Consider the following 15,276-nt stretch of genomic DNA (forward strand, 5'->3'; position numbering starts at 1 on the left):
AGGCTGAATGGATCACTGGCGACTGGGGCTCTGAGGCTCCACTTTTTCCTCAGGAAGTTGGGCTGGAATGGAGTGAGCTGTGCTTGGTTGGGGCTGTGGTGGTTTGGGATCTGGGCAGAGTAGAAGAATTAGAAAAAGTATATTAGAGTTGACTGTGGAGCCTTCCCCCACCAACCCAAAACCCGCCTGAGTGTCCCCATCTCACCTGGGAAGGCCCTCATTTTTCTCTACCACCTCTCACCTGCTTGGCTCCCCAGCTGGGCTTCAGGGCGATCTCCCCAAAGCAGATGTTTAGGATCATTGAGGAACCGCTGGCTGCGCTGGCACGTTAAGCAGGTCTGTACCGTCCAGCGCTGACCCTTACATCCTGGAGCAGATTTGAGATAAAAACCAAGAGGGTGTCAAGGTTTAGTTGAAGAAAAGAACTCCTGCATCCAATTTTGCCTCAAATTCTTTTCAGTTAAGAATTATTTTTCACCTCTTTTAAATGCAAAGTTGATGGTGTTAAGCTCTCTGCATAAATTCAACAAACTTCTTTATATCTTTTAATCTGAAAGCTCAAATTTCTTTAAAAGACTTCCAGATCAAGCCTCAGTTTTCTTCTTCAGCTTCATGTCTTGCCTCTGCCAACCTCAACCTCCAGCCTCCTGAACTCTTACTTCCTCACAGCACCAGAGAGAGCCCCTTTGTCTGCAGTCCTCACTGTAGAATTTCTATTGTGGCCCCACTTCAGCTCCCCTTGAAACTAACACTAGCAGAAGGAACTCGGCTCCAATAAAATTTTTGTATGGTTTTATTTGTATTCTCAGATTCCCATTTCAAGGAAAAGAATTCACTCACAGAACATTTAACACTTTTTTTTTTAATTGAGACCTTAAAGTTTACAGAAAACTTGGATTTCCATTCATTCATTGTTGCACACTTTCCTTCCTACTTAATACATCTTCTTGAGCCATCGAGTTAGAGCCAACCCATAGCTGCCCCTCCAGCGTGTTTACAGAGGTTGTACATCGCATGGGAGGAGAATCTTTACACATACAGACATCCCCCCCCCCCCAAGGAGCAGCTGGTGGATTCAAACCAGGTGTCCTGGAGCTGGCAGCTCAGCTCCTTACCACTAGAGCTCCTTTAATATGTAAATGAGTATTTGCTCACAATGGAGCCAAGTAACATTATGACAGTGCAGCAATTATTATTTTGTACTTCCAAGGTTAAGACAAAGGCAAGCCCTAATTGTGTGCACACTTAATTTGGCGCGCGAGAGCGAACTCTTACAAATCCGATGCCTGACATCCATCTAAAGTTGAGGGAGTTGTCACTGATTCCCCCGCTTCCCCCAACCCCCCGATTTTCTGCTCCGCTTAATCCGCCCTCGGCAGGCACTCACGTCTCTGGCGCTGGGTGCAGGTCAGGCCCGGGATGAGGAGGGAAGAGCAGCCACGACAGAGGGTCCTCTTCACCGAAGGATCCCTGGAACAGAGGAGGTGGTCTAGTGCAAACCCTCCCTCACCGACAGTCCCTGGTCTCCCCTGCCGCCAACCTCCTCGTCCGCTCACCGCCGCAGCACGAGCCGCTTCGCAATGGTCTTCTCCGTGTGGCAGTAAAACCTCGCCAGCGCCTGGTTCTCGGGGTCCTGCGCGAGGACGCAGTGGGCGGCCTGGGATAGGTCAGCTGTCACTCTGGGGTCTGCCTCACTGAGGCCCTTTTTTTATTGTGCGCCCCCGGCTCGGACTAACCTGATACAAGAAATTAAGGCCCACCATCCGGGAAAGAGGAACCCGGCTCCTGGCAGTTCCCAAGCTCCGCCCCTCGGCATGCTCAACCCCTCCCCGGCGTCCGCGCGCGGCCTTCTGGGAAGTAGAGTCCCTTGTCCACGAGTTATTTAGCGAGAACAGAGGAGTTACTTTGAGTCCTACACTTTGGCGGCGCCACCCCGTGGCCTGACATACTCATTTGTTTGTGAATCCATCCCCAGTTATCCATCCAAGCGTCCTTCTGAGTTTTCTTTTCCTTCCAGTCACACTAAAAAACAAACAACAAACCAAATAGAAACAGTAAAAGCTAGTGGAGTAGCTTGTACACTCTTAAAACGCTCAGAGAAGACTGATATCTCTAAACAAGTAGGTTTTAGAGATGGTTATGATAATTCACAAGGACAGCAAACAAATGTTGATGAGGGTATGGAGAGATTGGAACTCTCTCATACATTGCTAGGGAGCTCTGGTGGCTTAGAGGTAGAGAGTACCACTGCCAACCCAAAGGTATGAGGTTAGAATCCACCAGCTGCTTCACAGGAGAAGGATGGGCAATCTCTCATGTGATTTCCTGCCTCTGAAGATCCGCTGGAGGGTCAGCTCTGGGTTGGTTCTGAATCCACGGTACATAACAACAATAAACATTGCTGGCGAGAATGTAAGATGGTGCAACCAATTATGTAGAGCAGTTTGGTAAATGTCTATTAAAACTAATAATAATAAAAAAGAAAAAAAAAAAGAAAGTTGGCAACAGGGAGCTCTGGTGGCCTAGTGGCAAGAAACTGGGCTGCAATACCATAGGTGTGTTGTTCGAGTCCACCAGATGCTCTGCTGGAAAAAGGAGGGGCAATCTCCTCCTGTACCAGTCTGATTCGATTTGATGGTACACACACAGAAAATAATAATATAACAAATTTAAAAAAAAAGAAAGTTGCCAATAGAAATACTTTTACCAACTGTTAGGTATACATCACAAAGAAATAAGCTGAGACACAGATATATGCACATTGCAGTATTATGTAGAATAGCAAAAGGATGGAAACAATTCAAGTGACTAAAGCCTAAACAAACTATGGTACACTCACACAATGGTGTATTATGCAACACTACAGATTTTTTTTATTACTCTTATTTACAAAGTTTGAATACATTGCTTTTCACAGAAGAGCCTTCCCATTTCCTTCAACCCACCCACCCATCGATTTGTGCAACCCTATTATCAACACCCTACCCCCCATCTTCACTTTTCTATCTCCACTCTCCCCTCTCCCCTTGGATACTTATACTCATTCTACAACAAAGGTTTTACATAGTATTTGTCCTTGTGGGACTGAGTTAGCTTACTCAGTATAATGCTCTCCAGTCCCTCCAAGTTAAGTAGTAATTTACAAAATGATTGCTCCTGCATGCTGTGCAGTATTCCATCATATGCAATGTACCACAAATTCTCAATCCTTTCGTTTGTGGTTAGACATCTGGGCTGTTTCCATGTTCTTGCAATGGTGAATAATGCTGCAATAAACATTGGTGTACAAGTTTCTGTTTAAGCCTCAGTTCTCATTTTCTCAGGGTATATTCTAAGTAGTAGAATAGCTGGGTCATATGGAATTTCTATGTTCAGCTTTTTGAGGAAGCGCCAAAGTGTCTTCCAGAGTGGTTGTACCATTGTACAATACTACCAACAATGTAAAAGAGATCCTATTTCACTACATCCTCTCCAACATTTATTACTTGCTGTACTGTTAAACTTTGCCACTGCTATTAGAGAGGGTATCTTATTGTGGTTTTGATTTACATCTCTCTTACTGCCAGTGATTTGAGCATTTCTTCATGTTTTTTGGCCATTTGAATATCTTCCTCTGTGAAAATGCTTTCATTGTCTTTTGCTCATTTTGTAATTGGGTTATCAGACTTTCTCTTGTGGAGGCCCAGGAGTATACTATAAACTTTTGTTATGAGACTCTTGTCTGAGATGGGATTGCCAAATGTTTGTTCCCAATCAGTAGGTTTTCTTTTCACCCTGGACTTACTCATTCAGAAGCCAGGGATCAAGATTCACTGCTTCCACCTGTACTTTCTGAATCACTAAACATTCAAAAAGTCCATGACCTTGTAAAAGAGGGACCTGTTACATATGCACTGTTAGAGCATCTATCTTCTTCAACATTCAGAGAACTGTTAGGAAGATACACAACATCTTCTAGAGAGTAGGCAGGCCCATATCCAGAAGTTTGGGGACTATTTGTTAATTGTTTCTTTAAATACTCATCGACTTTTTCTTCTTTATTAGCATTTGTGGCCGTGACAAAATGACCATATTCTTGCCTGGGTCATAAATCTTGGTACTCTCACAAAAAGACTGCAAGGCATTTGCAAGGGATGCAGCTTGGACATGCTGCATTTGGAAAAGGTTAACTGTTATAGCTTTATGGGTCAGGTCACACTGGAAAACAAGTGTGCGGAGCTGTGCTAAAACTTCTCTCTTGGTATTTTCTAGATTTTTTGTCTTTCTTCAACATGTGTCATACACATTTTGTAGAGTTCATTTGCTTCTACTTTTTGAAGAGCCTCCTCTTCTAGCTTTTGCTTTTTTCCTAGCTGCTTGTTAAGACTTTTTGCTAATCCTCCATTTGAGGTCAGGTGTTCTTCCTCCACACCAGACATGGAAGATTTTGTTTTTTCCTATTCGTCTTGATGTTGAATGCACAATTTTGCCTTTTTAAGAGCAGTCTCTGTTTCAAGCATTTTATTTTGTTGCTCTTTCAAAAGTTCTTTGTTTTTCCATTACATTTTTTCTCCCAAGTAAAGGCTGCATAAAATTTGTTAGCTTGGGAGAGCAGCAATTGTTTCTTTTAAAAGTTGACTGCTTTGTATATCATTAAGAAGAGCACTGGTAAATAACGACTTAAGTGGCATAAATTCATGTAGTCCAATGTTTGCTCTTGGTACCTCTGCCAACTTGACAATATTTCTAGTGGATCCTAATTCCAAGTTAAGCTTTTTCTCAACCCATGAAACTATGTTCTTGGTATATTTTGACCACATTTTAGCATATGACAAGGCCAATTCTACACAGTCAGTGTTCTTTACCAGAACATTGTTTAGTTCTGTAGGAGATAAATGTCCTCTCTAGATGAGTCAACTGATCCCACAGAAATACTTCCAAGTGATATGCATTCCTGGGACACAGGTAGTTGTAATACTGACATATTGCCTAAAGTATCTTCCCAAAGGTAAATGCCAGTGCTCCAATAGAAGAAAACACCATTTGGAAGGTATAATTTTTTTTTTTGGAAGGTATAATTTTTTTGTTTCCTTCATTAATTTTTTTGAAGTTCAAAGCTTTCACTTTTCAATAAGCATATCTGCACCATTCTAGCAACAAAATTGAGGCTCTGATATTTAGTCATTACAGATTTTAAAGCAAGAAGCTAATCTAGTCATACGTATATGACTTCTCTGAAGCATTGTGAAAGAATGGCTTCTCTGAAGTAAATTAACATCTTGGAGAACTTGCAGATTCCTCATAGAATCTGCATCAAAACCAGAGTTGAAACTCGCCGATCCCATTTCAGTGGGAGTAACAGAGACAACACGTTTTTTTCTTGGGTTTTTTAGATTTGGGAGGATTCATCTTCTCATTTAAAATTAAAAAAAAAAAACCAACCAAAAAAAGGAAATCCCAGTAAGTCTTAAACACAACAGGTCACAAAGGTCAAAGGCACAGGAAATACTAGAGACACCGTAGTGCTCCATTCTGCGCCCAGGTTGCTGACGCCAGGTCCATACTTACTGTCCCAGAGGATTGACGCTCACCACCCCCATGCCCCAGCGCCCTCTGACGGTAGGTCAGCAGCTGCTGCCACTGCCCCTCAGATTTTTTTTTTAAATGGGCAAAATCTTGAATGATCCAAGCAGCATCAAAAGCAAATGGCTCTTAGCAGCTCTGGTGGCCTAGTGGTAAATAGCTGTGCTGTAATCCCAAAAGAATGCGGTTTAAATCCATCAGATGTTCTGCTGGAGGAGGGGCAATCTCCTTTGCCAGTTGGATCTGATTTGATGGTGCGTTAGGTGCGCATCCCCCCCCACAAAAGCGAAAAGCTCTATTTCCGCTGACAGCATGCTGTAAAGTTTGGCTTCACTGCTCTCCCTTTTCTTTCCAAGGGTCCTTTCCCCTTTCCTTTCTTTTTCACTTTAACTCTTTTGCGTAGCTTAGGCCTCTGTCTTATTAAGAAATCTTTTTCACTTGTTTTGCTTAAAAAAAAAGAAAAAAGCACACACAGAAACTGTACCAAAAAGAAATGACTGATACTGAAAAATTTCAGGATATACCCTATCAACAAAAGCTGAAGGTAATGGAGTAAAATAAAGCTGCACTGAAGGCACTGGCAAAAAACTAAGGTCCCAGGAATCAATGGAATACCAATTGATGCGTTTCAACTAACAGTTCTGGCCATGCTCAGTAGTGTATGTCGGGAAATTCTGAGGACAGCTGCCTGTCCAATTGACTGGATGAGATCCCTATTTGTTCCCATTCCCAGGAAAGGTAATCCAACAGAATGTGGAAATTACCAAACACTATCATTAACACCACGTGCAAGAAAAATATTGCTGACGATCTTCCAAAATTAGCTTAGAACAGTAAACTGCCAGATGTTCAAGCTGGATCACTGCTGATGTCAGATGGATGGAGCCTGACTTAAAGCAGAAAATACCAGAAAAATGTTTGTGTTTTATTGACTGTGCAAAGGCATTGATTGTGTGGATCATAACAAATTATGGGTAACATTGAGAAGAATGAGAATTTCAGAACCCTTAACCTATATCTAGACCAAGAAGCCGAACAGAGCTTCAAACATAGCAAGGGAATACTGCATGGTTTAAAGTCAGAAAGGGTGTGTGCCAAGGACCTATTTCATCTGTATGATGAGCAAATAATTTGAGAAGCTGGATTCAGAAGACTGTGGCATCAGGATCTGAGGAAGATTCAATAACCTGCTTTATGCAAATGATACAACCTTGTTTGCTGAAAGGACTTGAAACACCTGCTGCAGAATTTCAGAGACTACAGCCTTCAATATGGATTATTTTTATGTACCATCAAGTTGAGGCCCTGCAATATATCTGAACCCTTCCCTATCCTGAGTCAGTCAGTCTCTGACTCACCTACTCCTATTACCCTAGTCACTGTTCAATCTATCTTATCCGTGTCTTCCTCTCCCATGTTGTCCTTCCACCCTTCTAAGCATGATGACCTCCAAAGACTAGTCCCTCTTGGCCACATGCCCTAAGTATGTAATATAGAGCTTCAAATCTGTTTCTTCTTTTGATAGTCCATGATAAGTTCAACATTCTTCTCTATCACTACAATTCAAAGGCATTGATTCTTCTGCCATCCTTAGTCACTGTCCAGCTTTCTGATACATAGCAAGTAATTGTGAAGACTATGACCTCAATCATGCACAACTTAGTCTACAGATTGTTATCTTCGCTCTCCAGCACTTTGGAGAGGTCCTTCACTGCAGATCTCCCTAATGCAATTAGTCTTTTGATTTCCTGGCTGCTAGTGCAAAGACTGTTGATTGTGGATGAGAAAGCTGAAATAGTTAACAACTTCAATCTCTTCTCCATCTATTATGGTGCTGCCAACTGGCTCAGTGGTGAGAATCTGTCTTCCTGCTGTTGAGCTTCAATCTATATTGCAGACTACAATTCTTGATCTTCTGAGGCAAAACTTCAGGTTCAGCCTTAGTTTCAAGGTTGTGTCATCTGCATAATGTAGGATGTTAAGTCTTCCCCCAATCTTGATGCCACATTCCTCCTCATAAAGTCCTTCTTCCCAAATGATGTTTTGCATATAGAATGAAAAGGTATGGAGACAGGGTGCATCCCTGACACACTCTTTTTCTGATTTTGAACCATGCAGTATTTCCTTGCTGTTTTGACACTGCCTCCTGGTCCAAGTAAGTTTCACATAAGAACAATCAAGTATTCTGGGATTCCCATTCTTCTCAAGATTGGCCACAATTTGCTGTGATCCACAGTCAATATGGACTGTGTCACTATATTGCTATACACAACATGTTGGGAACTTCGTAGTGAGTTTGGACCTTTCATCTGATGGCCTGTATGGGGAGAGGTCTGCAGTTCAGAACTCTGGGACTTGAGCTTCTTAGCACCACTGCCTGGTTCATCAAATTGAAGTCCTAACACCGTGGGACAGTTCCTATTAACCAGCTTTCAATATCAACTGATTCTAGCCAAGCCTCCTTTGATGTAAGACCCCTTCCCTAGCTTCCCACTTCAGCAGGAAGAAGTTCTTAGAATTTCTTCACCTCTTTCCCCTCTCTTTAAGTTGGGAATATAAGGTTGAAACCAAAGCAAATCCATTTTGCTGACATTCTGGCCTTACCCTAATATGTTCATGTTCCAGGAAATAGTAAATAATGTTTACCAGTACACACAGTTTTATAACCCACTCCAGGAGATAAAACAAGGAGTGGCGAAACAATGAAACTGTTCTGATTACCCCCAACTAGCCAACATAGAATGGATAAATACCCTACTCTTCTCTTTATTTGGTGATGTCAACTGAGCCTCATTCCACTGACTATCAGTCCACTTTCACCAAAGTATGCATTCCAAATAAAGCATATTTGCTATTTTTTTTAATAGGTTGCATCTCTCCACCAGGAAGACAAAAATCCTCACCACTGGACCCATAAGTAACATGATGACAGGTGCAGAGAAGACTGACATCAATGATTTCATCTTACTTGAATTCACAATCAACACTGTTGGTACCAGCAGTTAGGAGATCAAGGGACAGTTTCCATTGGGTGAGTCTGCTGTCAGGGACCCCTCCAAATCACTAAGGTGTCATGAGGATTGTTTGAAGACTAAAGTGCGCCTGATTCAAGCCCCGGCCTTTTCAATCACTTGGTATGTTTTTAAAGCTGGACAATGAATAAGGATGACAGAGAAGTATTTGATTTGTGGTACTGGAGAAGTGTACTGAATAACCTTGGATTGCCAAAAGAACAGATGTGTCTTGGAAAAAGTGCAGCCTGAGTGTTCTTTAGAAAAGATAGTGGATCTTTGTCTCACATACTTTGAATATGCAGCTAAAAGAGGCTATTCCTTGGAAAGGGACATCATGCTGGAAAGGTAGAAGGTTGGTGGAAGAGAGAAAGACCCTCAATAAGTTGACACAATGACTGAAGCAGTAGGCCTAAGTGTGTCAGAAATGATGAGGATAGCACAGGAAAGGTCAGGGATCAGATCTGTTGTTCATAGGGTCACTATGAGTCATATGCGACTCAACAGCATAACAACAAAAGAATGATGAAGAATTCATGGAACATTCACATGGATGAATCTAAAGAAAATTATGCTGAGTGACCTAAATCAGTCACAATGATAATTATGATATAATACTATTATTATAAAAAGCTAAGGGAAGATTTATGCACAGACAAATTCTTGGATGGCTATCAGGGATGGAGAAGCGAGGAGTGGAGTTAAACCAATAATAGGTACGCCAGGTGAAGGGAAGGGCAGTACAGTTAGGATTGATGAGACATAATGAATTAGTTGGAATGAGTATTATAAAAATATATACAATTTAAAAAGCATTATGATTTGTTATTTTTTTTTTTTTAAAAGTGCCATGGAGCACAGCTCTGCTTGGACATACCCATCCCACCAACACCCAAGCCGCCATCAGCCCTGTAGTCTTGAAACAAAAGACAGTTAAATACTTAAAGATCTAGACCAAAGAAGTTAATCATGCTTATACATTTAAAAAGGCACTTGTGCCCCTGAATGTCAAAGTGGGAAGGACCATGAGAGTGATGGGGAGCAAAGGGTTCCTGGCACAGGAAAGCACAGTTTACTCCCATTTCTACTCACCAAAAAAATTATACTGCCTATGGGGCAGCATGGACACAGTATGGCGTTCCTCACTTGTTAAGTGAATGGTCATTAATTTCTAGTTTTATCCAATGGAGCACCGAAATCCATCAATACTAAGCCTAAAATGACTCCCCATTACCTACATAGGCACTTTTCACTCTTCCGACCAATTTCTTAGTCTTGTTTTTTTCTGTTTGACATCCTGTTTACCCACCACTCTTCACAGATAAAGACTGCAAGTTTCTGAGATCATAAGAGGGACAGGAAGGGCAGAATGGAAATGAAGCTTGAGAAAGGCAGGGGGCAGCATATGTCAGGAGAGTTTAGAGCCTCCCCCTACTCAGACTCTTTCCAGGCTGGCACAGGGAACTAGCTTTCTAGATCAGAGAAATAGGATAAAGCTCCTCTAACATGAGTTGAACAAGGGTCCCCAGACTCAGCTGAGGGTACTATGTAAAATTCGTATGCCTGGCCTGTTCTCCTGCCCTCAAACCTTGATGGGACCTAGGAACATGCATTTTTAACCCTCTAAGTGACACTTACATATACCAACATCAGCCCACTGACAAAATACCACACAGTACAAATCATTTGAGTGGGTCCTTTGCTCCATATTATTTCAACCAACCAATGTGTTTTGCCACAAAGAACCACAGTCAAGGCACAAAGGTAAGAGGAGAAGAGTCTGGACAAAGTCCTGTTGAGGTTGTAAGAGGAGCTGAAATGCCCTCAGTAAACTGCAGTCTCTTATCCCAATCTTCCGTCAACTCTTGATTACTCAAGCAGAGATAATCCAAGTTGTTATAGTTTGGTTTGGCATGCATCAGTTTACCTTTTTTGACAACATATGTACCCTGCAATGTGTTTATTTTGGCCTATTGTGAAAATAACTTGCATTCTCTAAAAAGGGGAATGGCAAAGGGTGAAGGACAGCAACAAACAAGCAAAAAAGACTGGCTCTTCTGAAAATGAGTTCCCAGCCAGGTGTACACAGAGAAAAGGGAGTTGATCATCTGACCTTCCATACCCAAACCACCCTTTCCTATCCATTTTCTAGGTGAGGAAGGTTCTAATACCTTTCTTCCTTCCTGGCTGGGATGGCTCTCTCTGCTAGATATCAAGGTTGATTTGGGGTTTACCGACTTACTAGCCATAAGGCTAGGGCTTTGGATAGAAATATCTTTCTCTTTCCTCTTATACCTGACCTTCCCCTTCCAATTTCTTTTTTTTTTAAAAGCAGTGAAAGGGTAGTTTGCAGGATCTCTTTGATCATGCTCTGCAAAGGGGCAAGGTGACTACTTCCTGGAGACGACCAACTCTAAGGAAGCAAGCAGTAAGTCATTTGTGCTGATAGGCTAGGCAGGGACTTAAATTCTGTTCTTTCTGGTCAACTCCCCTTTCTCTCCCTAATTTTCTCAGCACAGTCCTACTTCTTGGACAATCCTACTCATAATGGTAACCTCAGCTTGGGAATAAAAGATCAAAGAATTCCTTTCTTTAACCTTCTTCTAATCCTTCTAATGCCCATTCTCTTCCCCAGGAATATTCCCCAACTTTCAGAAGAATGACAGAAACTGCCTTTCACCTTTATTAATCTAAAGGTACACAGACCTTTGTGATCTTCCTCAATAAAAATGACTATACTGGGTTAAAGGACTCCCTAAAAAATGTATAGGGGTTTCCATTTCCTCCTCCAGTTTTAGGAAGGAGATTTCCCCCCAATGACATTTTGTTTCTGGTAAAATCTCTTGTTACTATCCAACCCATCCTTGTGCAATAAAAAACCTGATGGACCTCAGGGCGGCAATGCCCTGGGAACTAGCTCCTCACGCTGACAGTCTGGAGGGGGATGCAGTTTTGTGCTCTCATCCCAGCCCAGTCCTACTCATCCACACTGGTCATCCTAGAAACCACAGAGCGTCTCCTGGACGATTCAGGAGTGGAACCAGGCAGACAGGAAGACGTTCCAGCAGGACTCAGGAAGGCAGGCTCTTGACTCTGCCTTCCCCTAATTAGTTCCATGACCCGACCTGTCATTCCCAATCTGTTGGGGGCCTAATAGTAAGCGGTGCAGCATTCTTCCGACCAGCACGGATGCCTGGATAGAAGAGGGGCCAGAGTTTCTCAGTAAACGTGTCAGTGAAGGTGTAGATGTGAGAGCGATCTGTGACATTGTAAAAAGACAGCGTGCCAGCTTCATAGTCTAGGAATATGCCCACTCTCTTGGGTTTCACTTTGATGTGCAAAGGGGTAAAGGGGGTGGTGGTGGCTGCATATTTGTCCCCATTCCATAGCCGCACGCGCCAGTAGCCAGTCTCAGGGAGTGGTGTCAGTTCACCCTTTCGGCTCACGGAGTCCTGGCACACACCCACTGCCCAGTGAGTCTTGTCGCCCACCTCCACTTCCCAATAGTGTCGACCTGAGGTGAAACCTTCAGTTGCCAGGACACATGGGTAGAAGGTGAAACGTCGGGGTGTGTCAGGGAGATCCCGGAGTCTTGTCTCCACGAACTTGACACTTTTACGATCTTCTGATAAAACTAGGTTAGGATGGGCCGTCTCAGGATCCAGGGTCACGTCCGCTGGCGGGAGAAACCAGAGTGGAGAGCTAGAATTGAGGACAGGAATAGCCAATCACCCCAGCCCTCCCTCTTCCAGTCTGCCTTTACTGAGTCTGTTGCAAAGATCTCTAGAACATTATGTTTTGGTTAACTATCTCAATTATATATGTTACTAAAGAGAGAGGAAGGACAATTGCTTTACTTTTCATTTTGACCTTAATATAACCAGACAATGATCCTTCTGATTCCCTAAGGGCAGGAAGCCTACATTTCAGCCTAGTCCTTTGTCCATTCTCCTCTGACATCTACCTCACTATGTGAAGAAGCGCTGGGCACAGCCAAAGGCCACAAAGAGTACAAGGTATGGAGGATGCAGAGTAAGATAACATTATTGTTATGGATACTGTGATCCTGTATCTATCTACTCTACTACAACAGTATGGTTTATGTTTCTTTTCCCTACACACATATTAGAGGCCCTCCTTTCCAAATTGTTGTTAGGTGTCATCGAGTTCACTACAACTCACAGTAACCCTATGAACAACAGATCAGAACTGTGCCCGATCCTGTGCCACCTCCAATATGCGTGAGCCCATTGTTACAGTCACTGTGTCAATCCATCTTGCTACTAATCATGCTTAAGAGAATTTTGGTTTTAGATTTGAAATTGTGGTCACTCTATCTGATACTTGGGCAGATTATTTAACTTCTGTGGGAGCCTATTTAGAAAAATACAATAAAAAAATACAATCATTACATTACAACTAAGGCTTCTCACTTAATTTCTATGACCTACTTAATGCTAGCTAGGTAAAGGGTGAGGTGATTGTGAAAGGGTGAACATTGGAAAGAAACAGAGGTAGCTGAAATCAGATCAGGCAGGACAGAAGGATTTTATTTTGTCTGCTGATTCCCTTTGCTAGTCTTCGTTTGGGAGCAACTCACCCATTAGCTGTTTAAGGATCCTCCTGAGAGCAAAATACTGTCGGGGGAAATTGCTGAAGTTCTTCTCCAATTGTATGGATACAGAAGTCACCTCCATGGTCTTCACTTTCTCACATCTAGGAGGGTAGAATTTAGGGAAACACAGGGGACAGTTAGGGGGAAGCTCCAGTCAAGTAAGTATTCAGATGCTGTCATTCTAAGGGAAAACTAAAAATTTTCACCTTTTCATTATCTTGCTTTCCCCAAACCAAAACTTTACTGCTTTCTTTTACCAATCTATGGAGTGTTGGACAGGTTCCTGGATAAGCCTTACCTCAAGAATGAGTCCAAAAACTTTCTAGGGAGGAATATGTATTTCATGCATAATGATAAACATCATCCTTCCCTGTTCTCTAACATCTTCCTCATTTCATCTTGCTTGAGGACAATTTACTCCAGATAAAATGAGATCCAGTTCTACCTCATAATTCTTATTACCGAAAAATTCTCAATGATTTGCCCTTTGACTGGCTTCAAAGGAACCTATTTCCACATCTACCCAGATATTAGAGATGATAAAGATGGTGCAGGAGGATGTGCTATTCATAGGGTCACTTATTCATACGCTCTACTTGACAACACATAACAACCACTCCCCAGATATTGCATGTCATTGTCACTTTTACTCAGCTAATTCTACTGTGCCAAGACCTAACTCAAAGAAATACAGAAAATTACTTACTTTTCCAGGGTACTTTTGACATCCTAGAGGGAAGAAGAGAAGAAAATAATATTGACCCTGGTGTTCAAGGGTTCTGAAGGTCCCTACCCACATACAGGTCTAGAGCTATAAATAGGTAAATTAAGGGCCATGATACAAGAGGAAGAGCCCCAGGGGGACCAGAGTGTAATCTTTAATGATTAATAGAAGATTTATTTAAGCAATAATACACAGTCATCTCTGTCACACTTAATATGAGGTGTTAAATGGTCGTTCCCATTTTCCTTCCTGGATACGTTTTTCTTTTCTATCCCTCTCGGTTCTGAAAACATAATACCAGAAGAAGAGGGGCCCAAGGCCAAACACAGGTCCTATGAGGGAGAGCTTGCGAGTGGGCCTGAAATTGGGATACACATCGCTGATCTTGCATAGGTCCAATGAGTCAAGGCAGGATCTTCAACGATTGTCTGCCGGTTGGGGCCATTGAACTGAAGCAGATACTCCCATTTAAGCTGGGATCTAATGGCCAGCCGCTTGTTTTGAGCCCACTGGGTCTCTGGAGATATGTCGTATTCGGCTGGGTCGAAGGTAGCAGGTAGGGTGGCCAGGCGTGATGGCTTGTACTTTGGGAATGACATCTTGGTGACCGCTGGAACCCCCATTCTTAACTTTGGTCCTCAGGAAACTTGTTATGATTTCCAAATACTTTCTATTACGTTTGTTTTTGCTCCTCATTGACAGTGAAAGCTTGCTGCGTGAGGCAGGGATTGTACATCTACTCTGTACTTTGTCCCTAAAGTATGTCATATATAGTTCAGTCCTCCTGAAAATTGGCAGACTATTCTACAGTGGTGGTACAGAATTCTTAAGTTCCTGTTGTAGTTTTGTGTTCTACCTATGGTTTTGGTGAAGAAATTCTATGTCAACACTTGATGCGAGAATAAATGCATGAGGTCCAGAACACAAAGAAGGCAAATCTGTTTCTTCCCTGCAAGATCTCCCAGTTTAATATGGAAGGTAAACATACAAACATGAAAGGACACAAGAATAAGTATCAAGCAATACAGAATATGCACATAAATGTGCAATAAAGCCTCACTGATTCAAATGCTGGTACTCTTATATCTACAGTAAGTGTTTCCGACAGCCTGTCTACACTTGCACAGAAGGTCTGACTACAGCCTTTACTGTAGATTACATCCCAACATAAAAAAAAAACCAAACCAAACCCCAAATGAATGGACAGAGAAGCTGTGGTATAGTCACACAATGGAATACTATGCTGCATTGAAAAACAAGGAACTCATTCAATATTATTCAAAATGGGTGAGCCTGGAGGACATTATGCTGAGTGAAATATCTCAGTCGCAAAAGGACAAATATTGCATGGTGCCACTGCTGTA

General features: G+C 42.3%; 1 protein-coding gene and 2 pseudogenes across 2 annotated transcripts in view; all 3 read right to left on the reverse strand.

Moving 5' to 3' along the window:
- Nucleotides 1-12: 12 nt before the first annotated feature.
- RPP21 (ribonuclease P/MRP 21kDa subunit) lies at nt 13-1,763 on the reverse strand. Its single transcript, XM_006896281.1, has 5 exons — nt 1,737-1,763; nt 1,557-1,657; nt 1,388-1,470; nt 242-367; nt 13-110 (listed from the first exon to the last, which is right to left on the reverse strand). The coding sequence occupies exons 1-5, from the start codon at nt 1,761-1,763 to the stop codon at nt 13-15; spliced, it is 435 nt and encodes a 144-aa protein (XP_006896343.1).
- A 2,006-nt stretch (nt 1,764-3,769) lies between these two features.
- On the reverse strand, nt 3,770-5,510 carry LOC102873849 (annotated as a pseudogene).
- A 6,191-nt stretch (nt 5,511-11,701) lies between these two features.
- LOC102874252 overlaps nt 11,702-15,276 on the reverse strand; it is an 87,613-nt pseudogene continuing 84,038 nt past the window's right edge. Inside the window, exons 13-15 of the transcript XR_438964.1 lie at nt 13,895-13,917; nt 13,174-13,289; nt 11,702-12,249 (exon numbers count right to left, since the gene is read on the reverse strand). The product of XR_438964.1 is annotated as an uncharacterized LOC102874252 (transcript). The remainder of the gene's footprint in view (nt 12,250-13,173; nt 13,290-13,894; nt 13,918-15,276) is intronic.

Source organism: Elephantulus edwardii, unplaced genomic scaffold (assembly GCF_000299155.1).
Source record: "Elephantulus edwardii isolate Elephantulus edwardi_28Jun2011 unplaced genomic scaffold, EleEdw1.0 scaffold00184, whole genome shotgun sequence".
NCBI lineage: Eukaryota > Metazoa > Chordata > Mammalia > Macroscelidea > Macroscelididae > Elephantulus > Elephantulus edwardii.